Source organism: Lagenorhynchus albirostris, chromosome 2 (genome assembly GCF_949774975.1).
Source record: "Lagenorhynchus albirostris chromosome 2, mLagAlb1.1, whole genome shotgun sequence".
NCBI lineage: Eukaryota > Metazoa > Chordata > Mammalia > Artiodactyla > Delphinidae > Lagenorhynchus > Lagenorhynchus albirostris.
Window position 1 is genome coordinate 172,165,857 of NC_083096.1, and position 26,685 is coordinate 172,192,541.

Consider the following 26,685-nt stretch of genomic DNA (forward strand, 5'->3'; position numbering starts at 1 on the left):
CACATCCGTCCCCCCCTCCAGCCACCGGGACATAGTAAGTGCTCAGTAAAAGTGGTTAGGATGATGGGGACAGACGGGAAGAGACCCCGGTCTCTCGCTCTTCTCCAGAAACACCCACCCTGGGGTCCCTCGAAGACTCCAGCAGGCTGTGCTGGGCAACATATGGCTGGGGGGAGGGACTGGAAGGTTGGGGGAGGAGGGGCAGCTGGGGGCAGGGAAGAGGAGGAAGGGTGTACTTAGGAAAAAAGAAAAACCCACACAAAACCGACAGAATTCCAGCCGATTATTTCTCCTGCTGCAGATGTACATTAATGCAGGAGAAGCGGGGACGGAGCTCTGGGCCGGGGGAAAGAGAAACAGTTCCTTTTAACAAGCCGTTGTCTGGCTTGATCTTGTCACTCTAAAGAGGGCCATTGAGGGGTATTCATGCGTCGGCCCTGGGGGGACAAAAGGGCCCAGTATATATACTGACTGCTCAGTTGCCCGCGGGCCTTGGGGCCTTTGTTTAACCTTCTCTTAATAAACTTTTGGGAAGAGTTCATCAATCCGCTTCAATAGCTGATGTTCTCATTTTCAGAGAGAGAAGAAAACTAGCAGAAGGCTGGCGTGGCTTTTTTTTTTTTGAGGAGGCATTCTCAATAAGAAGGGGAATGGGAAAGAGCGAGAAAAGGAGAAAGCCCGCAGACACCCCACTTTAAAGGGAAAAAGAACACATCACAACTACAGCCACAAATCCTAGATGGGAGCCCAGACAAAACCGCTATTCATGGGGCCCCAGGTCTGCCTCCATCTGAGTGTCTCCGGGCCGCTGGTCCTGGGTCCCCTTGGTGGAGGCAAGAAAGGCTGAGTTCATCGCCGGTAGGGCGTCGGGGTGAGAGAAGAAATTTCTTATAAGGAAAGTGTGGCTTAGAAGGGACAGCAGGCAGGAGCCTTCCATCCAGTTTCTGTGTTTGATCTGGGGTCACTTGGTTTCCTTCCCATCAGGCAGTTTTTAAAAACTGGAGGAGGTGTTTTTTCAGTCAAGGGAGTGGCGGGGCGAGGTGGGCGGGCAGCTTTTTCTCCTCTGAGCAGTTTTTCCTCCTGTGGTTTCAATCCCCAGCCCCAGTCCCCTGAAAAGCTCTGCTTTAGGTTGTAGGAAGTACCCCCCATGCTCCTCCCCAAAGGAGTAAGACCTAGAAATCCCCCCCACCGTTCCACGCTGCATGGTGAGGTGGGGGGAGTGGGCTGAATTGGGGGTGGGCAAGAAAGAAAGGCTATTCCTAAGATTCCTACCGTGTCAGACACTGTGCTAGTTTTGACTCTGTATGTGTTAACTCACTTCTCACCACTATCCTATTTTCTAACACACATTTTTGTCCTCACTTTTTCTCATTTTACTTGGGGAAACCAAGGCTCAGAGAAATGATCCCTGATCCCGAGTCCCGTAACAGGAAGCTGAGGTCCAAACTCAAGTCTTATCAAATCCATGTTTTCAAGTTCTAAACTAAGCTGCCTCTTACATTTTAAGGTATTATTAATAGTCGTAATAGCCACAGACGTCGTGCTTTTAAAATGTGCCGGACTTTGTCATAAGACTTTATGGACACTGTTTTCCCAAGAGCCCAGTGATATGGGTCCTATTATGATATCACCTATAATACAGATGGGGTGACTGAGGCACAGAGGAGAAGGAACTGTCAGACAGCCAGATGGGCAAAGGCAGATTCGAACTCAAGTCTGTTCTGACGCTGGGGCTCCGCCTCGGTCCCTAGGCTGCTCTGCTTTCGATGAAAGGCAAACGCAGGAGGAGGGAAGCAGATGAACAAACGCATGTGACTTCCACCCCAACAAGCCTGGAAGTGGGTCTCCCAGGTCCTGGTTCAGCTTTGCAGTGCAGGCTCCCAGACACACACACACACACACACACACACACGTACACACACACCCTCCACGTCTCCCCAGTGGCTCTAGTTCAATGTTTTACAGGCCTAATGAGTGTTGACAAGTTTAATGAGTTTGTTTTAAAGAGGGGAGGGGGGACCTGGTCAAACTGAGATTTCCGAGTCAAATGAATTAGTGGAGGCCGCCAGCCTTCAGCTGACAGGCCTGGAAACCCTCCCGCCGACGGCAGCCTTGAGCCATGGACCCCGGCCCCCTCAGTGGGAGCAGGGCCCCATGCCAGACACTGGGGGCTCCGGGGGCCTCAGAGCGGTCCACGGGTGCCTGGGTCCCAGTCAAAGCCCACGTCTTCATCCCACAGCCCCCCTCCCTGCCAGCCCACCCCGGTGGGCCCCCCTTCTGCTGGACTCTCCTCCCGCACTGCGTCCCCAACGAGAAATGTGACTCAAACCCAGTTTGGCACTTGTTTGCATATTGATTGCGTGGTAATTAAGTGGCTTCATCTGAGGAGGGGACGCGCCACCTGCATTTCTAAGCTTCCCAGTCATGGGCTGGGACAGGGCTCAGCCCTTGTGTCTGACCGCGCAAACCGGAATCCAGGGAGACCGGCTTCTGGCTGCTAGAAGGGACTTTCATCGTCCTTTAAAATAGTATTGTTTCATTTTTTTTGTGGTGTGGAGATGAATTGGGAAGGAGCTTGCACAAACCTGACCAGCTGCAGATGAAAGAGCAGAGTTAAAATTAAATCATAATTATGCCAAAAAGAAAGGAATACATATGTGCTTCTGATGTCACTGTGTCATGACAGTCACGTGCAAAGCAAGATTAGTTCTCCCTTTGATTGGCCCCTCCTCAGCCACGGGGGGCGCTGACCTGAGTCCTGGACCCAAAGCCAGAGAGGCCGGGATCCAAGCTCCTTCTGCCTCTTTCTAGATCTGATCTTGGGCAAGTGACTTTACCTCTCTGACCCTCAGTTCCCTCATCTGTAAAATGGGCTTAATAAAACCTGTGATGTTCTCAGCGTTGTGGGCCTAAAGGGGACTATTGCCCCCAGCACACAGTAAGTCCTCCACCATCCCAAGTTTGTTTTCCAGAGCTGCATCCCAGCTAGAAATGACCACGATCTGTTCATCTCGAATTATCACAGCCTTGCAAATTTGCACAGGCTAACTTCCAGCCTATCCAATGTTTTTTTTTTCCCCTCCACTAGCCTCAGTAGCCCCTGAAATTCTCAGGGGTCATCTGTCACCCTCATTGCTCGCCAAGAAGTGGGTGAGTGGAGATTCAGGAAGGAGAAAGGCTTTGCAACCCTGTGCGTTGGTTTTGCTTTATTATACTGTGGTATGTCGTCCGTTAAGGAGAACAGAGTTGGAGCTGACACATCCCAGGCTGGGTCACAGCGTCCAGCTGGGATTCCAGACCCACCCCGCCCCGCCCTCATCCAGCTCTCTCTCTCTCTCCCTCTCTCCCACATGTGATTATTTATTGGATATTTCCCTCTGGGAGGGGATGCCCCTCCCCTTCTTTAACTGTCCCCTAATCTCTGGTCTAAGGCGGTGAACTTGTGAGAAGTGTTCTTTCCAGTGAGAATTTCTTTACAGACTGTTTTCCCTTTCCAGCTGGGAGCATGGCGCTGGGCAGGGTTGGGGGTGGGGTGGGGGGAGGGGAGCGGGGAGAGGAGGGAAGGGAGGGGGGATGGGTCACTCTACGTCAAGTGGGCAGACGCTGTGAACCGACTCTCTGGACAGCAGCTGTGGTGCCTCTCTGGTGATTTCTTCACTTCCTAGGTCTTGCCATTGTTCAGTGCTACAGCCAGCTGCGGGCGTTAATCTTTGGCGTATTTGCAGTCCCAGGAAAGAAAAGCCCTGCGTGCAACAGGGCTGGGCTGGGGGCCCAGGGGATGGGCAGAGGCCGAGACGCCAGAGTGAGGAGGGGGACACGCATGTGACCGCACACACGTCCATCCACCAGGCCCCGGGACAGAAGGCAGCATCTACGCTCGCTGGCATGTGAACCTTTATGTTGTCACTTAAACCCTTCCTGGGGAGCAGAGGAAAGAGGCTGGAACTCAAGGAGGCCCTGGTTTTCCTTCCTGGCTCAGCCACTTACTAGCTAGGTGATTTCAGGCAGATGACTTGGGCTCCCTAAGCCTCGGTTGCTGTCTGTAAAATGGGGGCAAGTGCATTTAGACCACAGAGAAACGCACTGACCTGCACCCGCGCACGTTGGAAATGGTGTAGCCCCACGAGTACATAAACACCCAGGGCCATTCACCTCACAGTGCCAACAGACGCACACCCACATCTACACAACCACACAGCCCTGAACACGTTCGCACTCGGTCCTTACACTTCATATCACAAGGACACACTCACACATACCAATGACCCAAGACAAAGCCCCCACCCAGTCTAACCAGGACCCACTCTACCTCTGCCCTGACTCCCAAAATACGATCCATCAGCAACCATGTAAACACAGTACACTGTACACAGTACAAAATACACACAAGAAAAAACACTCTCTTAACAGCAATCCCAACATTTACCTTCCAACACACTCCCAAGGCCACTGGGGATTTCTCAGTTCATAATCCCAAATGCAAATCAGAAATGTGGGCACGGTACCCCATTAAAAAAAATCATCAAGCCCTCTTCTTGCTGAATCTTCTGTTAATGACAAGCCCTTTGCTCTAGAGACAGGGGAAGCTACTCCCCAGGGACACAGGACCCTGTGAGTCAGTGGAGGGCATTCCAAAGTCAGATGCCTGCCAAAAGTTGGTGCATCATGGCAGGAAGAGTTTGTGGTGCCCGGATTCTATTTGTCTCTGCCATTTGCTGGCTGTGTGACTCTAGGGAATTGAGCAAACCTCTCTGAGCTCTGCTTTCAACTGCAAAATTGGGATAACAAATACCCACGGGGCAGGGCCAGGGGTTAGGCGAGATGAGACACCTGGCACAGTGTCAAGAGGTGGACGGGCTGAGAGCACAGGCATCCAATCTTCCAATGAGACATCCCTGCCTGTTTGTGCCCAAAGAGCTGAGCACCTTCTCGTGCCTCAATTTCTGTATCTATAAATGAGCATCTTAATAATCCCTCCTTCAAGGTGCTCTTGGGAGGATTTCATGCATTCATTCCTGTAAAGGGCTTAACCCAACACCTGACCCACAGTCAGCTCTAGGTGGGCTATTCTCCTAAGTAGATACTCAATAAATGGCTGCCTCTTTCCTGCCATCCAGGTATCAGGTCAAATATCACCTCCTCCAGGCAGGCCTCCCTGATAACCCACCTACCATCACTTCCCTGTTCAGCCACTTTCTATTAGCACTCTGCTTTATCTTTTCAAACCCTTGTCCACCTTCTGAAAGTATTTCCTTACTTGAGGACACGCTCATTGCCTCCCTTCCCCCAGGTGCCAGCCCCGGGAAACCAGGGCCTTGTGCATTCCAGGCTGTTCTCCCAGCCCATGGAACAATGCCTGGCACATAGTGGGTGCTCAGTACATCACTGTAGGAATAAAGTGGTAGTTCCAGCTCCACTCTCCTGGGGCACTGGTGGTGGGGGAGGGGAAGGAGGATGGTGGAGGTTGCAGGTGGAGTGGCCCTCCTTCTCCTCCCCGCCCCCCCCCCACCCCCGGGGGAATGTGATTCCAGGCTGCTGGCCCAGCCTTTCTGCTGCCTGCTGCCAAGGGGCCGGTGAGCCTTGATGGGTTTACCTGGGTGTTAATCCCCCAACAATCCCCCCTGGCCTGACCCGAGAGCCAGCCTCCATTCTTGTCCTGGGTCTAATTAAGTGCCTGAAATGCCACTTCCCCCTTTCAAGCCAGGCTGCTTTTCTCCGAGGTGAGTCAGGTAAAGCCCAGCCTGCCGCTTTGAAGCAGAGAAGGCCGGAAGCCCAGGCAGGTGCATGAAGGGGAGGGGGAGGCACTGAGGGGCCTGGGGGGAGGGGGGACTTCTGCCTGCCCCATCTTAGAGAGGACAGACACCTGCAAATCTCCTAACTCAGGATGCTTAACCTTTTGAGGACCCTGAGCCCTAAGAGACCCAGGAAAACTAAGGATTCCTCCCTAGGGAAATGCATATATACGTACACATACCCACGACTGAGAATTCAATTCTGGGGCTTCATGGTCACCCCTGAAGCCTCTATAGTGCCAGGGTTAAGTTGACACGACGCCACTTTCCTTTAAGTATATATCTGTATCTAGATGGATAGAGAGATGGATACTGATATAATCTAGATATATATATGAGACAGCTATACCCCCAATCTCAACAAGACTATCTCTGGGGAAGGAGAGGATTCTCAGTTTTTATTTTATATACTTTTTTTCTGATTTGAAATTTTGTAAGTATATATTACGTTTATAATATATCTTTCAAATTCATATGAAAAAATATATGCATATGTATTTTAGAGCCCCTGATAAAACAATGTGTGTTTGGCTTGGGAAACCCTCAGCAAACTTTTTGGATCCCCTATCGCACACAAATTACTTTCAGGTCTTTTATCTCATTTTAATCACATTCTCCTTATGTGCCAGCCATCTTTTCTGTGTTTTAACTCCTTCACTCCTTCTGTAATTTTTAATGTCCATTGGATGGATGGGAAAACTAAGGCTCAAAAATGTGAAGTAACTTGCTCAGGGGACACAGCAGGGAGGCAGCACCTGGGTCTCACTGATTCCATGTCCAGTGTTCCTTTTGTGGCCCAGCAGCGGCTCCCTTTGGATGTAAGGGCTGAGGGCCCAGAGCTGAGATGAAAGTGCGTGTCTGAAGGCCATCCCTATGGTGTGGGCAGGAGTTGGGGACACCAGGACAGGTAGGGGGCTTTCCCTGTCAGCCCCATGGTTCCTAGCATGGTGCCCTGGCAGATTACACCCTCAAGAGGGGCAGGTGACACTAATAAAAGGTGAGGGACCCAGAGACTTTGGAAGATGTTCCATTCATGGTGCCTGGTCTAACAGTGTGGAGATTGGGTCCCTGTTCTGACTCTGTTCTCGATTTGCTGTGCAACAAGGAACAAGTCTCTTCCCTTCTCTGGGCCTCAATTTCTCCATCTACAAACAAGGCGTTGCACTAGACCAGTGGCTCTCAGGTGGGGTGGCCATCAGAGTGACCTGGGCAGCTTACCCAAAAGCCACTTCCCTCCGATGTCCCAAATCGAGAAAGTGCCCAGGTGCGTAGCCTTGGCAAAAACACCTGGGTGACTCTGGGGCACACCCTTCTGCCCTCCTGGCTCACGGGTCTTTCCATCTCCCCCACCCTGCATTGCATCCTCCTTCCAGGACCAAGCCAAGATGATGCTGCCACCCAGCCACACCACCAGTACCCCAATCAAGCACAGAGAGGGTAACTGCCTCCCCCTGGCCCAGCAGCAAGTTGGTCAGGGCCTCAAGAGGTAAACCCCACTGTCTAGAGACCAGCCCAGCTCTGCCTGTTTTCCCAGAGAGACCTCCCAGCCAGGAGAGAAAGTTCTCTAATCAGGGCAATGGAAGAGGAGGGGAACCATTTGTCACCAGATAAGCAATATCAGCTTATCTCTGAAGACCAATAACCACAGCCCCGGGGCTCTGATTCCAGGCATAAACAGAGCTTGTCCCTCCTCCCCTCCGGAGTAGCCGAGGATAGTAGTCTCAGCTCCTCCCTAGGACAAAGCCCCGTCTCACCAGAGTTTCCTCTATCAATGGGAAACAACGCTGGTTTTGACTTCTTCCCCTCCAACGCAGTCACGCCCAGAGCACCAGAGCCTGAAGGATCCTCGTGGGCCGCATCACCCCGGAAGCTCTTGTTTGGAACCCCAAGGCTCCACGGAACACAGTTTGAAAACCACGAGGCTGATGGCATCTTGCCTTTGTTCAGACAACAGAGCAAAGACGGGAGAAATTGCGTCCAGAGTTACACAGTAGTTAAGTGTTGAAGCCGGGGCCTCTTCATGGGGCATCTGAATTCTAACCCCGGTCAAGATACTGTGGTTACTTTTCCTTGGGGCTGCTGAAAGGACTCTTCTCGGGAAGATGAACAGACCCTCAGAGGACCAAATCTTCAGCATCTGTCAAGTCTCAAGATCCCAGTGGGGGGTACTGCCTTAAGCTAGAGTCTCCCTGGGGCCTGAGGATCTAGGGTTCCTGAAGGATGCGGAGGGTGCTGGGGGCTGCATGGTTCAGATGGGGTAAGAAGCACAGCTGGATCTGTGCCCTTCAGGCTTCGTAGGGTAAAGGCATCAGGGTCCTGCAGACCCTATTAGGGAAGAACGCCCCCCTCCCTTCTTCCTTGGGCTAATTTCTCTGTGCCTCAGTTTTCCCCTCTGAAATGGAACTTGAAAGCGTGTATCGTATTACACACAAAGAATGACGTACTGTAGAGATGGGAAAGGGTTGTATTCGCCCTCACCCCAAGCCTTCGAATTCCTAGAAACAAGACTTCCACCAGCTTATTTTTCTCCTTTACCAGTGCAACTGCCAGCACACCGGGGTTACTTCTCCTCCTTTGGGCTCACTCAGGCCACGCCCTCTGGACCTCAGCTTTTAAATCTGTAAAATGACCTGATGACCTCTAAGGTCTATACAACTCTGTCTTACCCTTTGGGATCTCAGCGTAGAGAGGAATCCCAAGGTCCCTTTAATTGACCTAGCCAGCCATAGGCTCAGTACACCTGGGCATCAGGTGGAAAAATCTGGAAACAGCTGCTTCTCTCCCTTCCTCTCCATCCCAGGCTGGGGCCGCCCGCCCTCTTCTAAAATCTCTCCACTCATCCTTTGCTCTCCATCCCCTCTGTATCTCTCTCTCTCTTTCATTAACCTTTTAGCTGGTCTCTCCACACCTTCCAGTACATTCTCTGCTCAGTCCATTGCTTCCCTGCCTTGGCTTCCCACTGCCCTTGGAATAAGTCCTAACTCCTTCACTCAGCCTTGAGGAGTCCACAGCTGAGGCTCTGGTGGTATCATCCCCAGAACGGCTCACAGAAAGAAGGGTTTCATAAATACTTCTGAGATGAACGGATGAACAGCCTTCGAAATGCTTCCAAGTCATTTGGGTCAGGGCCTGGACCCAGCCTATTTGGGGTAGGGGCAGCTATGACTGGGGATGGGGTGTGTTTGGGGGCCAGTGTCACATACTCGCACCTGCCTCCTTTACACCCGGAGGATGCTTCCACCGTGTCCTCCATCAGGACATGGTGCCAACCTTCCCAACCTGCCTGCCAAAGCTGCCCAGCCTTTATCTGGGAGTGAGGGTGGGGCAGAACTCAGGTGAGGAAAGTCCCTCCACACCCCTAACAAGTCTGTTGGGCTCTGTTTCTGCCTTCTTCCCTTGGCCTCTGTTGAATGAGGAGCTGCCCACAGGGCCCGATGATTTCTTTTCGTTAAGGAAGAACACTATTCATTGGCACCGGCTGAACACCTGCCCTCACCCCCCGCTGCCCCACCCCAGTCCAGATATGGTGATCACTTATAGATTTCCATCCCCTATTATTTCTGAAGCCATAGAGGGGTGGGTTCTAGATTGAAAGAGGCCTTGGAGAAGAGGAGGTGGAAGGGATTGCAGAGCAATATTTATCGTCTCCCAATCGGTCCTGTGTTTTATGTAATTATATTGTTGACCCTTCCCAATGCACTGTGAAGTTGTCATCCATGGGACAGTTTTGCAGATGGGAACACTGAGGCTCTCAGGAGACCTCACTCAAAGTTACCCCGATCTTTCAGGCTCCAGGACTTCCCCTTCTCCTTCATTCTTCCCCCTCCCCACCTCCCACTCAGGTACCTCCTCTAGAGCATCTCACAGGGGTGGCCTCTGCCCACCAGACCTCACTGATCACAGGCCCGCAGGTGGACGCAGCGGGGGGTGACTTCTGGAGGCCTCTGGACCCGACTCCGCGGGTTCAGGAGGAGGAAAGCAAGGCCTGAGAGCCAGAGGCGTGCGCCCTAGCCACGCAGCACTTTGCGACAGACACCTTTCTCGCTTCCTCCACCACCCCCTCCCAAGAAAGCCAGCGACTCCAGGCTCTTTTGCGACACTCCCATCTCCGGGGGCCGCCGCGGGCAGCTGACCCAGCAGAGGCTCAACAGCCCACCGGGGCCTGGCTTCCCCTGGCCCGGGGCTCGGTTTTGTTGTGGGGTTTTGTGCATCCTGTTTTGTTCGGTCTCCCCGCCCCTTCCCGCGCGGGGCCAGCCCCCACCCCACCCCCTCCCGTCCCTGTCCCCTCCCCTCCCCCTCCCAGCGTACCCGCTCTTGACTTCATCCACTAAGTCAATAGCCCGGGCGCGGGCGGGCCGCTCCCCCCGCTCCCCCGCCCCGCGCCGCCCCCCGGTTTTCTTCTCGGGATAATGGGGGCTCTTTGTGGCCTAATCAGCCTCCTGAGGGGCCGGGAGGCCGGGAGCGCTTCCCCCGCGGCCGTCGGTGAAAATGAAAGCGGGATTAGGCCGGGGCCTCGGCCCACACCATAGTAAAGCGCCACCAGGCATTCGCCCCTTCAAAGCCCCTTTCGGGGGTTTGGTTACTTTATTTCTAAAGTTGTTTGTATTTCTAAAGTGGCCATTGAGGCGCGAGCGGGGACAGTGCCGGGAGGGCGTTGAGAGGAGGGGGCGGCCCCAGCGGAGGAGAAACTCTCGGAGCCTCCCTCTCCCCCTCCTCGGACCCGCTGACCAGTTTCCAAAGAGCCTCTCCAGGTCCTGATTTCCTCCCGCCCTGGGAGGTGCGGAGAGTCTCTTATCCCCACTAATCAGATCGGGAAACTGAGGCTCCGGCACTGATGCAAGGCTCCACACTACAAAATGGGCTCCCGGGACTCAAACCCACCACGCAGCCAGAAGGGGAAAGGGGGTTTTGTTTTTGTTTTGGGGGTCTTTTTAGGGGGAGACGCCAAGGGGCATTGATCGCGTTAATCGCCCACGGCGCACAGCTCTCAGCGCACCAGCTAAACCTCTTGTTGTCGCCTGCCTGTACAGGCCATCGAAAGGAACGTCCAAACCCGAACACGATTCGACCCCCTGAGGGACGGAAGTTTAGCCCCACTTATTAAAGAAAGTCCCACAGCCTCTTTTCTTAGGGTTCACTCTCAACACCTCCAGTAAATCCCAGAAATGCTGGCGCAATAATTCAGAATCTTCTCCCACCGCCAAAGATGGGAGGGAGAGAGAAGAGATTTTGAATTTTGGCATTTGCAGGCAGCTGGAGAGGAAGGGGTACAGAGGGGGTGGGTGGGGGACAACGCGGCAGCAGAAGAGGGTTTCTCCTAGCTGCGCCCCTTCTCCCACACGCGTACATTGGAATTTCTTTTTTTCTGTCGTACTTTTTAACCCTCCGAAGGGTGGATCCGAGCTCAAAAAGTCCAGACGTGGAGGTAAACAGTAAAGACGAGGATCGCAAGGGCGGGGCGGGCGGCGCAGGGGTGGGACTTAGTGCAAATTTGGGGGTCAGGTTCTGGTCCTGCGGCTGCACCAGCGTTGTCAGTTGTATCCGTGGTTACAACTCCGTGTTACAACTCCGGGGGATAGAGGCGCTTCTGCAGCCTTTCACTGGGAACGAGACAGTTCCAGAAGGTTCCTTAAGACGCCCCCTGACCCCTCCCAACCCCAAAGTTGTCGCTTTACACAGAAACTCGAGCTTCAATCTGATGCTCTTGTCTACACAGCCCAGATAAATTCGGTGCGGACTTCCTGGACAAGTTTCCAGGGAACAAGAAGGTTTGATCCCATCTCCACGCAAAAGTATAAACAACACACCGGGCAAACACATGTCCACCCCACAAAACCTCGGCGGAATGTCGCCCTCTCTTCACCTTCCTCAGTCACCTAGAGACCCGCGGTCTGAATTCGAACCCGAAGCCGTAACATCCTCTTCATCTGTCACCCCGCGCGACCGTGGAGAGGGACCCGAGGAAAGGTGGCCGCCCACTCGTCTGGGGCTCTGTCGGGTCTGGGTCCCACGGAAAGGACCCCAGAAAAGTTCAGGGGGCGGTTTTCCAAGCTACTTCTCGTGCGGACGCCCCACCCCCTTTTCTGTCCGATCCCGGGGCCTCTTTGATCTTTGGTCAGACAAAGAGCGCAGCGAAGGCCAGAGGCTCCGGAGCCCCGCGGCCGGGCTGCTCCTCCCTCCTCCCCCCGCTGGAACCCGCGGCGCTTCGAGGCCCTGGTTGACGCCTGAGATTCCCGGGATCAGGTTGGAGGCTGCCTGCCAAACTCAGCAAGGGCCCCCAAACATCCTGCTGTTGTGCTCGCCCGGAGAGTTACCCAAACACACACACCCAGACACTTCATTTTCCCCTTCCCCGGCATTCACAGACACCCAGACACACACAGGTAGTCTGGCAAGGAGGCAGGCGCACGGGGAGACATAATGGGTCGACACTCACACAAACACATGCACTGAAGCACAGTCTGTTTATTTTCTGTCTCCACCACCTGGCTCAGAACTCCACGAAGTCAGGGACCTTCTTGATGTCTCAGGTATTCCTGGGCACTTAACACAATGCCCGGGACATAGTAGGTGCTCAACAATATTTTTACAGAATGAATGAAGAAATTGACCCCCTGAGAAAATGTCTCTCTTTTTTTCTTCTTCTTTTTTTCCCTTTTCTTTTCTCTCTCCGTCTCTTTCTTTCAGACATACAAAAGGGGAGCACAGCACTTGTGCTTATCTCTGCATATAACAACCTCATAAAGAAAGAACCCTCCAACAACCAAATGGGGATGGGAGGGTGGGATTCACTGCCTCTGTTTTGGAAAGAGAAGGAAGCGGCAAGGGCCAGACAGAGGTCAGGCTCTCAGCCTCACCTCTTCCGCCAGCCCACCCCACCCCACCCCACCCCACCCACCATCCATCTCCCCCTCCTGGGCTCGGGTTCCTGCTCCTGGACTCAGATGCTCCCTCAAGGATACCAGAGTAACCAGAAAACATGTGCATGTGAAGTTCTTAATGGGGTGTGGCCTCTAGAAGCCCACACACCCCTCTGTACGGTCTGTAAAATTCCTCCTATGTGAACCTCTGTGAATAGCCAATTTCTTAGGTTTTACCCCATTCTCAAAGGGGTCCAGGTTCCCCCAAAAGGATAAGAATCTTTGTCTTAGTGCAATTCTCTGGTTTTTCATGGAAGGAAACTGAGACCCAGAGGGGCTAAAAGAGTTGTTCAAGATTGCATTGCTAGTGAGTTGGGGGCAGGACGGATGGTATACTTCCTGGGCCCAGCGCAGTGCACTTTGCCCCTCCCAGATTCGTCCTGTTGGGCTCAGCTGGAGATTGGGAGAGCAGGCTATCAGAGGCAGGGATCGAACACTCAGCCAGGAACCGGATCCGGAGCAGCACGAAGCCGTCAGCTCCTGCAGTGCTGTAACCTCACTCTTACCCTCCAGTCTGCAGCGTCCCGAAGCTGGGGAGTGGGGATGGTGGCCTGCGCGCCACCCCTTCCCCAACCTGGGAACTTAGAAGGGGCGGCTGCTAAAAACCATAAGGCGGTGAGCCTCACTCTCCCGGCAGTGAAACCCGGACTGGGATATTGATTTAGCGGCGCTCTGAATAAGGGTTCTCCGCCCCTCTCGCCGCTAGTCCCGACGGGGCCAGGCTCACAGGCCGGCCCCTTTCCAGCACCCCGGTCGGAGCGCGGACCCCGGACCCCCGCCTCTGGGTCGGCCTCCCGCCCGTCCCGCCGGCCCGACTGGCTCTCCTCTAATTAAGCGGCGGGATCGCAGCGAGCCGCCCGGCCGCGCTGTAATATGATGAACTGCCTTTGTGACGGTGTCACCGAAAGCGCTTCTGATAAGGAGAAGCAGCGGAGGATCAAAAGGACGACAGCGGCTCGCCCGCCTCCCGCCGCCACCCGGCTCTGCGCGCTCGCCCTCTCCGCCCGCGCTCTCCCGCGGGCCGTCTCTAGGTCCCGAGGTCTCTCCTGATCTCCCAGTCCCAGGCCAGCCTTTCGGTGCCTCTGCGTCTCTTTGTCTTTCTTCCGGCTGCTCTGCGCCTCCCTCGGCCCCGGCGCGTTTCTCAGCGTCCTCAAATGCTCTAGGCAAGGTTCTCCCGTCCCGCACTGGGTCTTTCTCTGAATTTTCTCGTGCACGCGCGCTCTCTCTCTCCTGAAGCTCTCCTCCTTTCTGACTCTCTCTCGTCCCTCCGCTGTGGCTCTGCGTCTCCCAGGCCTCTGCCCATCCCTGCCTTGCCCTCGACCCGGGCTCGGGCCCAGCACACCTCCAGAGCCCGGGCAACCGAATCTTGGAAAGGTTCACGAGCCGACCCGCAGTCTCAGAAAGTCGAACCAATTCATCCTCAGTAGGCCCGCAGGGCTCTCCGGCCCTGGCAACCCGCGCTCACTCAGCTGCCGAATAGAGGGCTGAGCACGAGGGCCCCAAGGCTCCCTGGCCTGCCCGCGGGGCCTCTTTGGAGCGAGACTTGGGGTGCACACAACTTCCCCTCATCCCTCTAGAGGCTGCTGCGGCTCGCGACGCTTTTCCTCTCCCCCGCGGCTGAAGTTCCAAGTGCAGCCCACCCCTCTTTGGCATCCCCTTCCCTATACCCCTTCCTTTGGCCCTCACCTCCCCTTTGCCCTCGACCCCTTCTCTTCCTTCTTCAGGCCCCTCCCCTTTGCTTGCTCCTAGCTCCCCCTGTGCTCCCTCCAGACTCCCTCCCTGCCTCGCCTCTCCCTTCCCCCCACTTTGTTTGAAGTTCTGGAGAGATCTATCTACTAATGGGGAAGTTTCCCCCTTAGGTCACCGTTCTGCCTTGATTCGATTTGGGAAGGCAAGTTCCCTCCCTCCCCCGCCCGACCCCAGCCGGGGCCAATCGCTCCAGAGCAGGTCAGAAAGCGCTGACCCCATTTCCACCTTTCCTCTTTCAGCCAGAGTTGGGGGAAGGGGGAAAGGAGAAGAAAGGCCAACGACAGCAAAAATTGGGGGGGGGCGTCCCAACCTTCCAGTCCCTCTCATTCCCATCCCCAACTGGGTTTCCTAATTACCTCATTAGTCTGGAGTGGGAGAGGGAGACGAGCTATTTTTCTGGAATTCCTGGAATGTGCCCCCCCTTAGTCGTGGCCTTCAAGGCCCCAAAGCCCCTGGAGAACCTCCCCTTTGGGGTGTCTCTTCTGTGTTCTTCTTGGTAGCAGGAAGGCTCCCCCTCACCTGGCACTGTCTATTATGTGGTGTGAGTTCTATCTGGCTTTAGATTATGCGCTTCCAGGACAGAGCCAGGGAGGGGTCTTGGACATTTCATGCTTATATCCTTAGGTGCCCATTAGGAATGAAGCCTCATCAACTTTGCTGATGATGGTAAATAGAAACTCCAAAGAAGCAGCCTAGAAGGAAATCTCATTTGCTCAGTCCTCTTTCCCTATATTAAAAAATATGTGTGTATAGATTATTTATATAAAATGTAGTATGTGACAACTATCATTTTCAGAAAGACATTCTTAAAAAAAAAAAGCCCCAATAATCACCATACTGCTTTAAGGCTACTGTTATATGTGCTTTTAAATCCTTCCATGTAAATTCCACTGAAAAATTTGGAAAGCTGTGACAGGGGAGGGGGCCGCGGGGGTAGGAGGGGGGAGGTTAATCCGGGTTTAACGCTGCGATGCCGTCTTAGGACCAGGGTTAGCCTGATTGCGTTATCTCTTCCCAACATTTGAGACGCCCATATTTCACCCAGCCAAATAGCTCGGAGAGCAGCGCAGATGGCTGCCGTGGTCGCGCCTCAGGAAAATGTGTTATTAATATCTAAATAACTTCCCAATACTGTCTGGTAAATCTCCCCTCCACCATTCCAAATGATGAATTCGTTTGAAGTCTTCCCCCAGCCTCATCTTTTCAATGTCCCCTCTCTCTTCTCTCTTCTTAGCCAGGCTTATTTCAAACTGGTAAATATCTAATTCCTTTAACGGCTGTGCCGTGCACACGAGTCTTTTAGACGCCTGGAAACAGCCGGTGTGTGGCAGTGCGTGCCCGGAGGTGAACAGAAAACCCGCATGCCCTCGCAGCGGGGGACCCCACCCTGTTTAGAAATGCGTTTGGGAGACTGGGGCTGCGCGGGAACCTCAATCTGGGAGCTGAGCCCTTCCTTTGCGCGCCCCGGACACCCTTCTCCTGGTCCCCCGCGGAGTCCCAAAGGCATCCCCTCTCCCTAACGCGCAGCTTTTCCGCGGCTCCGGTCTGCGAGACCCCACCCGCAGCCCTCCGAAGGCGTCCCTCTCTCTCTGGGGCGGATAATTACCCTCCGCTCGCCTGTTCTCCCTTGTTTAAAGTTTGTTTTCTAAATGTCTTCTATTAGATTATGTTCGTTCATTCCCCCTCCAACCTTATCTCCTTCTGTCTCTTCTCTCCTTGCCCGTCACACTCGATTTAGGCACGAGTTTATCTGGCAAACAGTTTGCCGACTTTGTTTATTTACCGCGGGTTCTGGGGCTGCGAGCGCGCGCGCGCCAGTGTTCGCCTTTGTAATAGTTATCTCATTGTTGTTCTTCGTTAGTCCCAGCTCCCTCCACCCTCTCTCTCTTCTTCGGTTGGGGGGATGGAGGAAAGAAAGGGGGAGTCTTGTCAGCCCAGTGTGGGTTCGGCCCCTCGCCCAGAGCCCCCTCCCCCGAGATATCTGCCTCAGACCCCCGCACCCCTCCTCTCCGCTCACCCCATCCCCCCACCACCCCGGCGCGGCGGAGCCCTCACCCCCCTCCCTCTCCCCCTCTGGTCTCACTGAATATCCACCGCCGAGCTCTGCCTAAAGCCGGGGAATTGCCTGACACCCTCCCATCTTCCTCCGAGCCCCCATTATGCGAAGCTGATCCCACTCTGAACAGCCTCAAATCCCGCCTGGACTCTGTTTGATTAGATTGCCAACCCGGGGTAATCCTTTGATTTGGTGGAGTGTCAATTACCTTTCTGTAAACACACATTTACAGAGGAGGGAACTTGTTGGTATAAATCAATGCAGATTGTTTCTTGATAAATGGACTATCTTCGACCCCTCCCTCGCTCCCTCTTCCAAGGCCCCTCTCCCTGGAGGCCCCTCCCCTCCCCTCTCCCGTTCTTGCCCAGCCAGTAAACAATGCCCCTTCCAGGTGTGAAGCCGAAAAAACGGTGTGGGCTGAGGGGAGCCGTGCCCCCCTTCCCCTATTCATTCGCTCCCCCGGAGCCTAATTAAATTTGGCAGGTCCTTGTACACACAATCAAAACAGCTTCCTCCAGTGTAGCAAACGACCGAAAACCGCATTAGCAGCTATCGCAGCTCTGCCAAATTAAATTGTTTCCCACCTCCTTTTACAAGTGTCTCAAACCGACACTTCGGGCTCTCCCCTCCTTTCCGATCCTTCTCCGTCATTTCTCACTCCACACCTGTAAGTTTGCTGCTTTAAAAACAAATTAAGGAAAAATGCAAAGAAATACAAATCTGCCTTTCACGCACGCACACCCTTGGCCTCCACCTCAGATGGTCTTTCAGAGCGGGAAGTCAGCATATTCCCGGGTGGACTTTGACGTCGCCACTCCACCCCTCCCGAAAATACACACTCTTCTTTTTAATCTTGTGAATTTCCACCTTATTTCATATGGATTGTGACCTGGCTGGGCTTCTACCCTAGAGACCAACGTGGCCTGATCTGGTCAGTTTCAGCCTAAACTTGAGCCTTGTCAGATGCAAGAGGCATTGGTGCTCTACTCTTTATTACTGTTGTTACTGCTTTTCTAAATTATTGCTTATTTCTTCACACTCACTCCCTCGGCTCCCACGGAGGAATGGTTTGACTCTTTGCAAACCCCTATCAAATTTCCCACAAGAGTCTCCCTGGACTCAGGCTGGGAAGATCTTTTTCTTTCCCCATCCCTCCTCAAATCCTTCACCAGTCGAGTCCCTGCCTGTCTCTCCCCTGATCCTCGGAGAAGGGGTGAGGAGGAGAGAGTCCAAGTGGATGAGGGCAAGGAACCTTTCCAGGTGTGCAGAGCATGGCCGGAGCCCCTTTCCAAAGCGGTCTGAGAATTCTCACAACCAACAATCCTGATAACTCAGTTTTAACAAGGATAAGAGCAAAAAAAAAAAAAAAAAAATGAACAGCCTCATGAATATCAGCCCAAGGGGAGCAGGAGTGAGCTGTTCAGAGATGAAAGTGCACAGAAATAAAAGCTCAATTTAATCGCTTTAAAACCCTTCAACTTAACGTTTGTGCTTCAAACTCTGAGAGTGAGGACTGATTGCGGATAAATAGTTTCTTACCATGCCTGGAAGCTATTACACCCCTCTCCAACACAGTTTCCTATTCAGCAGTCCCAGTTTTCATTACCAGCTCTAATAAGTCTTAACATTATTAAATGCCAAGCGGACGATAGGAAAAAACGGACTCAGGGAGGGATCTCTCTTTAGCGCTTAAAGAGGAGAGCTCTTAAACCCCTTCTTCGGCGGCTCCCCGCCTTGAGAGAGGCAACCCCCGGAGAAGGCATTTGTCAAGAGCAAGAAGCCAAAACAAAGTTTGTGGGTGTGCACCCCTCCCCCTGCTCTGCCCAAGGGTATCTCTGCCTCTCCCCATCTGGCCCACTGGGGTGGAGGTTGGGAGGTCTTTTCACCTTTAACTTGGCCATGAAACTGACATGCAGGGCCTGGGAGAGAGATGAGAGTTTCCAACTGGGTGGTTCACGGAGATGCCAGCCACTGGCCAAGGTACTCAAATGCGGAGCTGATACCATTTGTCCACAGATGGAAAGACAACCCTCTCTCATCCCCCGTCATACTGCCCATCACACGCATCTACAATCATACTGCATATCCACATAGAATCCACGGCTCCGATCCAAAGGCCCGTGGGCAAACCGCCACACCAAGAGACATGCGCTTACACCGCCGTCCAGCTCCCAATCACAGGACCCAACATGCCCACTGTCACTCAAAAACCACGGGGCTTTCTGGACATCAGGCCCACCGCTTTCATTTCATTTCTGCAACTCCTCTCCAGACTCAGCGCCAGTACTTTCAACCTTCCAATCTGGAACCTCCAGCCTCCTCCTTAAACCCTTGGAGACTTGGAAGTTCCTGGTTCTACTGCAGGGAAAACCTCTATCCAGCGAAGTTGCCTTTCTGCTGGTTTTATAAGCCCAGATCAGCACCGGAAACCCCTGGACTCCTTTGAGCCAAAGGGATTTCCAAAGCGAACTTGCTACCCTTTTCCTTTCCGTTACTTCCCTTCCCATCCCTTCCCATCCCTTCCCTTCTATTCTTCCTCAAAAGAAATTTATCTATTGTGCTTCCTTACAGACTGAATTGGAAGCACATTGGGGTATCCCTGCCACACACACACACACACACACACACACACACACACACACACAGTGTCTCCAAATAAAACCAAACTTCCTTCACTTCTCCTGGGGTACCTCTCAGAAGCTGTATCTGCTGCGCTGTATTTCGCAGGGAAAGACTATTCAAGTTCTCTCCCCCCCCCCCGCAAGAAAAAGAAGTTCAACTAAGTCCCTTTCCAATGTGAACTGAAATAAGGAGTGGGTCTCCTCCCCCCCCAACCCCGCCAGGGATCCCCGGGCTCTAGGCTGCCTCTGCCGAGCCAGGGGCTTACTTGGAAGCCCCAGGCCGCCTCCCGCTGCAGCCCCGAGGCCCTCGGCAGGCCCGCACAGCGGGGCGCCAGGCACAGCTCGCTCACTTTCTTCCCTGCCCTTTTGTCCCCAGTGGGACTGGGCTCCACTTGGGGCCCTGAATGTCAATAGCCCGCTTCTTCCCCAGCTCCAGACTGCTCCCACACTGGGCCGCCCGTACCCCCCCCCCAGCATCCTTCCCCCTCAGACCAGGCCTGTGAGGGCTGGGCCTGGCTGGGAGTTGTCTTTGGAAGCGGGCTTTGTCTGTGAAGTTCATCTTCAAGGTTGGGAGAGACTACTGAAAGCTGGAGGGAGACCTAGGCTAGGAGTTCCAGGAAGGCGAGGAGAGGAGAACCCCCTGGAAGGAAACTCAAATGAAACTGTGCTCTTTTACAAGTTTCAGGGTTCAGAACACTCCCCCACTTTTTCCAAATCCACCATTTTTTTTTGCAGGTTATAGTGGCCACTGCCGTTCCTGTCTGCCTGCTGCCTCCCTCCGTGTGTGTCTGGAGGCTTAGCTTCTCTTCCCGTAGCTTCTTTTCCCGTCAGTCTACGTGACTTTGGGTCTTCCGTTTTTCTTTCTTTACCCGCGTCCCCCCTTGAAGCACACTTAACCAAGTCTCAAAGAGACTTGCGAGGGGAGTGGTATTGAGGAAGGACTCTCCCTTCTCTTGAAACTTACCCCGTCAATAAACAAAAGCACAGTCCCCTTTCCTGGGCGCGCAGGCGCTTGAAAGATAAACGCCTTCCCTAGTCCATCTCCAGAAAAAGCGGGGCTCAGACTCCAGACCCGTTCGGCAACCACGCTAGCAGCGGGGAGAGGGCGTGTGGAGCCTCAATCTCTCTCCCGCACTGGGATCCTCCGACCCTGGGCATCTGAGAACTCGGCCTCAACTCCTGGCCCCGCCTGCGCGTGCCCAAGAGGAAAGCACCTCAAAAGTGCACCCTTCTGCCCCCTCCCCCGCTACCTCCGCGCTGTCTCGGTTCAGCCCCGGCGTCACAGGACGGAGAATTAGGCGGCGGCCCACGCGGCCCTCGCTAATTTTTATTGATTGCAGCGGTCAGTCAACTGTCAGGCGGGGTTTCAAGGGACCGTTTAAAGAGAGTGTGCGGGTCTGCTTAACAAATTCATTTAGGGAGCCGCGGGGCCGGTTCCTCTTTCCTCGCCCCCCGCCCCCTTGCCCAAGTTTCCTATAAATAATAGATCGACACGGACACCTGGACTAGCAGCCAAAACGCCAGCCCCGGAGGACACACGGCCCGGAGTCTTCAACGGGGTGCGCAGTCCGCGGCGCCCGGAGCCCTAACCCGCCGCCGGGTTCCCCGGGGGCGCAGAGGCCGTCAGGACCCCGCTCCGCCGCGCAACTGAGTCGCGGGCTCCGCACCCAACCCGGCCTGGGGGCGCACCGAGGGGGCGCTCTCCGCACACACCGAGAGGCTCCCGGCTGCTCCGGGGGCTGCGAGTCCTCCCGCTAAAGATCTGTCCGCCAGTCCGGGTGGCGGCGGCGCCACCACTGGCCCGCACCCTGGTGAGCTGGAGACGCGGGCTCGGGCGTCGCCGGCCCCGGGACGGCTCCCTACCTTTGTCGCCCAAGATGCCGTCGATGCTGTGCTTGGCTTTCTTCTCGCCGTCGTCCTCCTTCTTGTCCGCTTCGTCTTCCTCCTCCTTCTTCCCGAACTTGATTCTGAGCACGCGGCTAATCGAACTCACTAAACCTCAGAAATTCAAAGGCAAAAGAGCGAGTATAAGTCGTTGGAGCCACGGAGCGGGGCCGCCTGGGACCCTGGGAGAAGTTGCGGAGCCCATTTCCCCCCTAAATACACTCAGGAGGATTCACACCCATTCCCCCCCCACCCCCACCGTTGAACATTTACACCTACTGGGAGGCACAAGTACAGTCACTCACATAGAGACTCACACCTGGGGCACTCACACGGTCGCAAGGCGGTGGCAGAGGAACCCACCTAGTGCATTCCTATCACGTCCTTGCACACACTTGTGCTTTCCACTGTCACGTACCCTAGATGCACTCACACCCACACCCACCTCCCCAGGACCTCCCTGGAGCCCCTCCAGCCCCTGATGCTGTAGTCCCCACACTCAGGTGTGCATCCCAGCCCTGCACACTTGAATGCTCAGGTACACACACAGACACCTGGGGCCACTCTCTCCCACACAGGCAGCAAAATTCAGGGCCTTCACATTTGGGACCCACTGGTGGCTGGTGGCAGCAACAGAATAGAAATGGTGACTTGGAGAAAAAGATCCAGGGAGATCACAATCTATCCTCCTAGGATGGACTCATCTCTCTAGGCCACTTCTCTGAGAAGGCACCAGGGGAGCTTCCCTTACCACACAACTTTATAGGGTAACTTTTTCCACATTTCCCTCCCCCTTCTCTCCCTCCCTCCCTCCCTCCCTTCCTTCCATCCTTCCTTCCTCCTCTCTCCCTCTCTCCCTCCCTCCCTTCCTTCCTCTCTCCCGTCGTCCTTCTCCCTTTCTTTCTTCCTTCTCCTCCTCTCTCCTTCTTTCCTAAGTTCTTTTCTTTCCTTCTTCCCTCTTCCCATCTTCCTTTCAGTTCTGATTCCCTCCTGTGCCCTCACCCTCTTTGCGCTCTGGTTCTTTTCCTTCTCACTTTTCTCTGAGTTCCCTGTCATCCATCATCTCCCCTCCTCTCCCACCTCCAGCCCCACATGACCTGAGCCCTGGCCAGACTCCGGGCAAGTTCTGCTGGCTCAGCTGCCTTCTCACCTGAGGGCACGGTGCTGCGGTCACAGTGCCCGTCCTTCAGCAGCCGGTCTCGGATCTCCCAGCTGAACATGCCTGGGTTTTCCCTCTTGTACTCCTCTATCTTTTTCTCCACATCCGGAGTCGCCACCTGCTTCAGAGGTGGAGGTGGGAGAGTAGGAGTGGAAAGATGGGGGAGGGGGAGGGAGATACTTTTAATATCAACCTCCCAAGAGCCCCAGGCCAGGCTGGTGGCTCTGGTCACCATGCCTCCATTCTGAGATTGGCTTTATCCTTTCAAGAAACCTGTTACTGGCTCCCAGGAAGGCGGCCGGGATTGGGGGATGTGGAATAGGGTAGTGATAGGTAATAAAATAGAAACCTAATTAGGACTGGGGTCCCCCCTCACTATTCCAGGCAAGACTGGGGAAAGATTACCCCTGGTCTGGGATGGTGATAGGGGGTCTGGGAAGATGTCGGGACAGCACAGGAATGACTCATTGGCCTCTCAGGCAATCGGGACATCAGTTATCCCCATCCCTGAGAAATTCAAATAATGGAGGATGTCTGGGAGTGGGGACCCTCTTCCACTGTCCTTCCCAGAGGAAGCATATAGACCCCCTCCCCGGTGCTGCTGGATGACACAGGGTAGAGAGAGGGGCCACAGCCAGGATACCCCAACCACGGGAAGGCTGGCTGCCAGCTCTGCAGCAAAGACACTCACTCTGGGTTTGCTGCCGCCAATGGCCCCAGGCCGGATGGACCCGGTCTCCTGGTAGCGACAGAGAATCTTGGAGACGCAGCCATGGGAGACACGCAGCTGGCGGGAGATGACACAGGGCCGGATGCCATGGTGGGCCATCTCTACTATCTTGTGGCGGATGTGGTTAGGAAGGGGTCGCCCGTTGATGAAGACCCCACCAAGCTGATTGACCCGGCCTTGGCCAAGTGGGGTGGACACTGGAGAAGGAAGGGGGAGATGAGGAAAAAGAGAGGCACAGGGTGAGGATGGGAAGGAGACACTGAGTACACAGGCCTTTTGACTCCAGTTTTGTTTGAGCCCCAAGACCCCTGAGAGCAGATCTCAGTTCCCCACGTTTGAAGCTGTGGTAGTTCGGAGGTCAGGAAAAAACCTGTCATGAAGCCAAGGGAAGGTCTGGCAGAGATGGAGAGAGGGGTCAGGGTTGGCTGCAAGAGTCCCCACAGATGCTGTGTGTCCCCAGTCCTGCCGCACTATGGGGAATGTGGACACACCTGGGGGATCTGAATGCCTCTGAGAAGGAGAGGGAGAGAGGCAGAGGTGAGAGGGCAGAGCCTAGAGACTGGCGGAGCCTGGGGACTCTGGGACCAATGGTCCTCTGGACCCACAGCTTGGGCGGCAGGTCCACTTGCCTTTTATAGAGGCCGATAATGGGTGAGATGTGGCCCCTCTGGTCAGTTCCATGCTCTAAGTGGTCAAGTCTGATCCATTTTATTGAGGCCCAGAAGAGGTTGGTTGATTACTAGTAGTTACAGCCCTGGCTTGGGCAGCAGAACTGTCCTACCCATAACTGAACAGCCAAGGCACAGCAGAGGGACCAGCAACAGAATGCCGTTGGCTGCTGCTTCTGGGGGCACCTGGCTGTCCCTTGAGGGACTCTCCTTCCTTCCAACCCCTCTCAGAGTTCGAATTTCGTTTTGGGATGATTTGGGGACATGCCCCATTGTCGGCAAGCTTCTAATCAAATACTCATTTGGCCTCAAAAACCCCTGAACTGTCCCTGCAGGTTCAGAGAGGCTGGTGCACAGATGGGCCAGAGTCCCTGGGTGTGGGTGACTTTGGGAACCAGGAAGACAGGCTCGCCTGATGTGTGCTAGGGAGGGGAGAACGCCTGGGACGCTTTAATGTAAAGTCCACACAATTTCCTCCCAGAAGGTTGGAGGACACCCGGTGCACTAATCCGGCCTCGATCCCCCCAATTTGGGGACTCGGCGGCTGCGGAGATCTGGCAGATTAGAACGATTTCACAGCCGCCCGAGTGGAGGGAGCTGACAGTATAATTGGAAGGGAGGAGGCGGGAAGAGGCTCCGTTGCTGAGCTGTTCCTACCGCCTCCTCCCTGGCTCTGCCGGTCCCCACACCCCTCTTCGTAAAAGTAGGTGTCTGAAGCCACCCTCGGATTTAATCAGAAATCGTGCGTCGCCAAGTCCGAGTCACTCGGTCTCCGTGGCGGGATATGCCATTAGCGCTGGAGAGCTCTCCAGCGCACAACTTTATATTCAAGAGCCTCTTTAGCGACCGGCACTCGGCTCTCCTCAGTATTCTCCGTCATGTTGGGCAAATATTGTCCTAATCCGCTGCGCGTCCTCGGCCGCCTGTTTTACTTGCATTCGCTACAGGAGAGTGCTACGGCAAATCCCCGGGCTTGTGCGCTCTCCCGCCTGCGTGGTTGCTCGCGCGCACTTGATCACGGAGCCACTCTCCTCGCCTCTGTCTAATTCAGGGACCCGCGCCGTCTAGCTGCTGGAGGGACCCCCCCCCCGCCGCCTCCCCAGATCTCAGGCTGCCTGTCCATCCGTCCCCTCCTTGCCTTCTCTCTCCTTCATGCACAAGGGGCTCATATAATTATAAGAAGAGTAATTAAAAAATAAAAGTCACACCTCTCTCTAACCACTTCTGACATCCTGGGCTACCTACCCCCAGAAGCCAAGTGATCCATCAGTTGACAGGTTGAAGGCCTTCTATTAGTTTAAAAAGAAAACAAAACAAAAACGCAGGAAAGGTGCGCTCCCAGCCCTCGCTGGAGCCCGGAGCCGGTTCACCCCGGATGCCGGATATTTAGGGAGGACACATTACAAAACTAACACTTTTCCCTTGTCTGTACATTTCCCTGCCCTCTAGCCGTCTTGAGGTCTCCCCCGAGAGATTTCCGGAGTTCAGAAGCCCGAGTGGAAACTTTTGGGCGAAAATCGTTACTATTTATTGTTTCAAGTTAGTTTCCAGACCCCAAAGCAGAGTCCTAGTTTAGACATAAAATATCACACATTGTTGGTATTTCGAAATACAAGGGGCTGGAAGACCATCCCAGAGGTGAAAAGAACAATTCAAAAGAAGAGTAGAAAGCACGTAGCTGGCGAACGCAGAGCGCCGAGAAAGTATTAGGTGGAAAGTATCTAAAAATAGCGTACAGAGTTGAAACTCACTAGGACTTGAAATTGACTAGGAGCCGAAATCTACTCGGAGTTCAGCCCCGCGGGTAAAGGCCAGAGTCCTGGACCTGTGAAGCTGAGGCCGCCGGTGGGTGAAACCCACGCGTAAACGGACAAGTGTCGGTCCCAGAAACTTCCTGGGTCCGGCGCCCGGACTTGGATCCAGAAGGGAAGGGGACTCCCCTGCTGCCGCTGGCGCCGCCACCACCCCGTGAAGATCGCCACCTCTCCAAGGACCTCGAGGTCCTGGCGGAGGAGGGAAGCGAGGCAAGTCCAGACGCTCTTACCTTCCAGAGGAAATCCCGTGCGGGGATAGTTCTGCCCGGGAGCCGGCCGCATCATCCTCGGTACAGTGCCGGGAAGGGCCGCCATTCTTGCGCACGCCGGGGACGAATCCAGAGTCGGCGAAAATCGCTTCCCGTCCGCTCCCTTTACCCCTGCTGCGATCTCTTTCTTTCCTTCTTTTTTTTTTTAAACCTCTTCCCCCTCCCCTCCGCAAACACTCCCTACCCCCATCCCCCCACCCCCGGCTGCGGTCGCTCGCGTCCAGAAGCTGGGGAGGGGGGTGAGGTAGGGGCGGAGGTTGCGGGGGGGGGGGAGGGAAGGTGGCGACAACGAAGTTCAAACAAACAAACACACCAACCCCAAGGCCTCCTCTGCCCGCTCCGCTGGGCCAGAAGTTGTGCGGGCGGATGCGCCGGGCAGGAGCCGGAGACGAGGCCGCGCCGCGCAGCGGGGCTCGGGGGGGACGCGGTCAGAGTCAGGGCCCCCAGCCTCGGACTGGCGAGCGACGCGCTCTCGCGCTCCGGGCCAAAGTTTCTGAGCCGAGAGGCTGCGGAGTGGATTTCTTTTTCGTATTTATTTATATATTTATTCCCTCGCTCTCGCTCCCCTCCCTCCCTGTCCTCTCCCACTCCTCTCCACGCCTTCTTTCTCAGACCACACTCGCTACTCCCTTAAACACCAGCTTTCACACCCCCGCCCCCCAAAAGACTTGGGGAGGGAAGAAGGTGCCTCTCGGGTTTCTGGGCTTGAGGGGAGGCGATAAGGGGTGACGAGGTTGGGAGGAGAAGAGGGAAAGCGAGGGGGCGAGCGATCCGCCGGGTAAGTTGTGCAAAAGTGCTCAACTGGAGTACGAGGAGGAGGAGGAGGGGAGGCAGCGAATGAGATCTGATAGGTTCGGACGTTTCTTTTATTCATGAGGAGGGAAGGGGGCCAGGGCGGAAGGCAGCCGAGGACCAATAACGAAAAGAAACCTTAAACGAATATTTTTTTCCTCTTTTCTGATCCCCGGCTCACCTCGCTTTTGGGGGAGAATTTGGACTGCCGGTTAAAACAGAGGGAGCAAC

General features: G+C 54.6%; 1 protein-coding gene across 2 annotated transcripts in view; it reads right to left on the minus strand.

Annotated features, from left to right (window-relative positions):
- The window catches only part of PAX7 (paired box 7), a 99,778-nt gene extending 74,027 nt beyond the window's left edge, over positions 1-25,751 (minus strand). Inside the window, exons 1-4 of one of the 2 annotated variants that reach the window (XM_060142790.1) lie at positions 25,624-25,751; positions 22,873-23,108; positions 22,173-22,302; positions 21,002-21,130 (exon numbers count right to left, since the gene is read on the minus strand). In XM_060142790.1, coding sequence (XP_059998773.1) covers positions 21,002-21,130; positions 22,173-22,302; positions 22,873-23,108; positions 25,624-25,708 — 580 coding nt within the window. In that variant the 5' untranslated portion in view covers positions 25,709-25,751. Of the gene's footprint in view, positions 1-21,001; positions 21,137-22,172; positions 22,303-22,872; positions 23,109-25,623 lie in introns of both variants that reach the window. The other variant, XM_060142789.1, reaches the window with a different exon arrangement.
- Between the last annotated feature and the right edge of the window lie 934 nt (positions 25,752-26,685).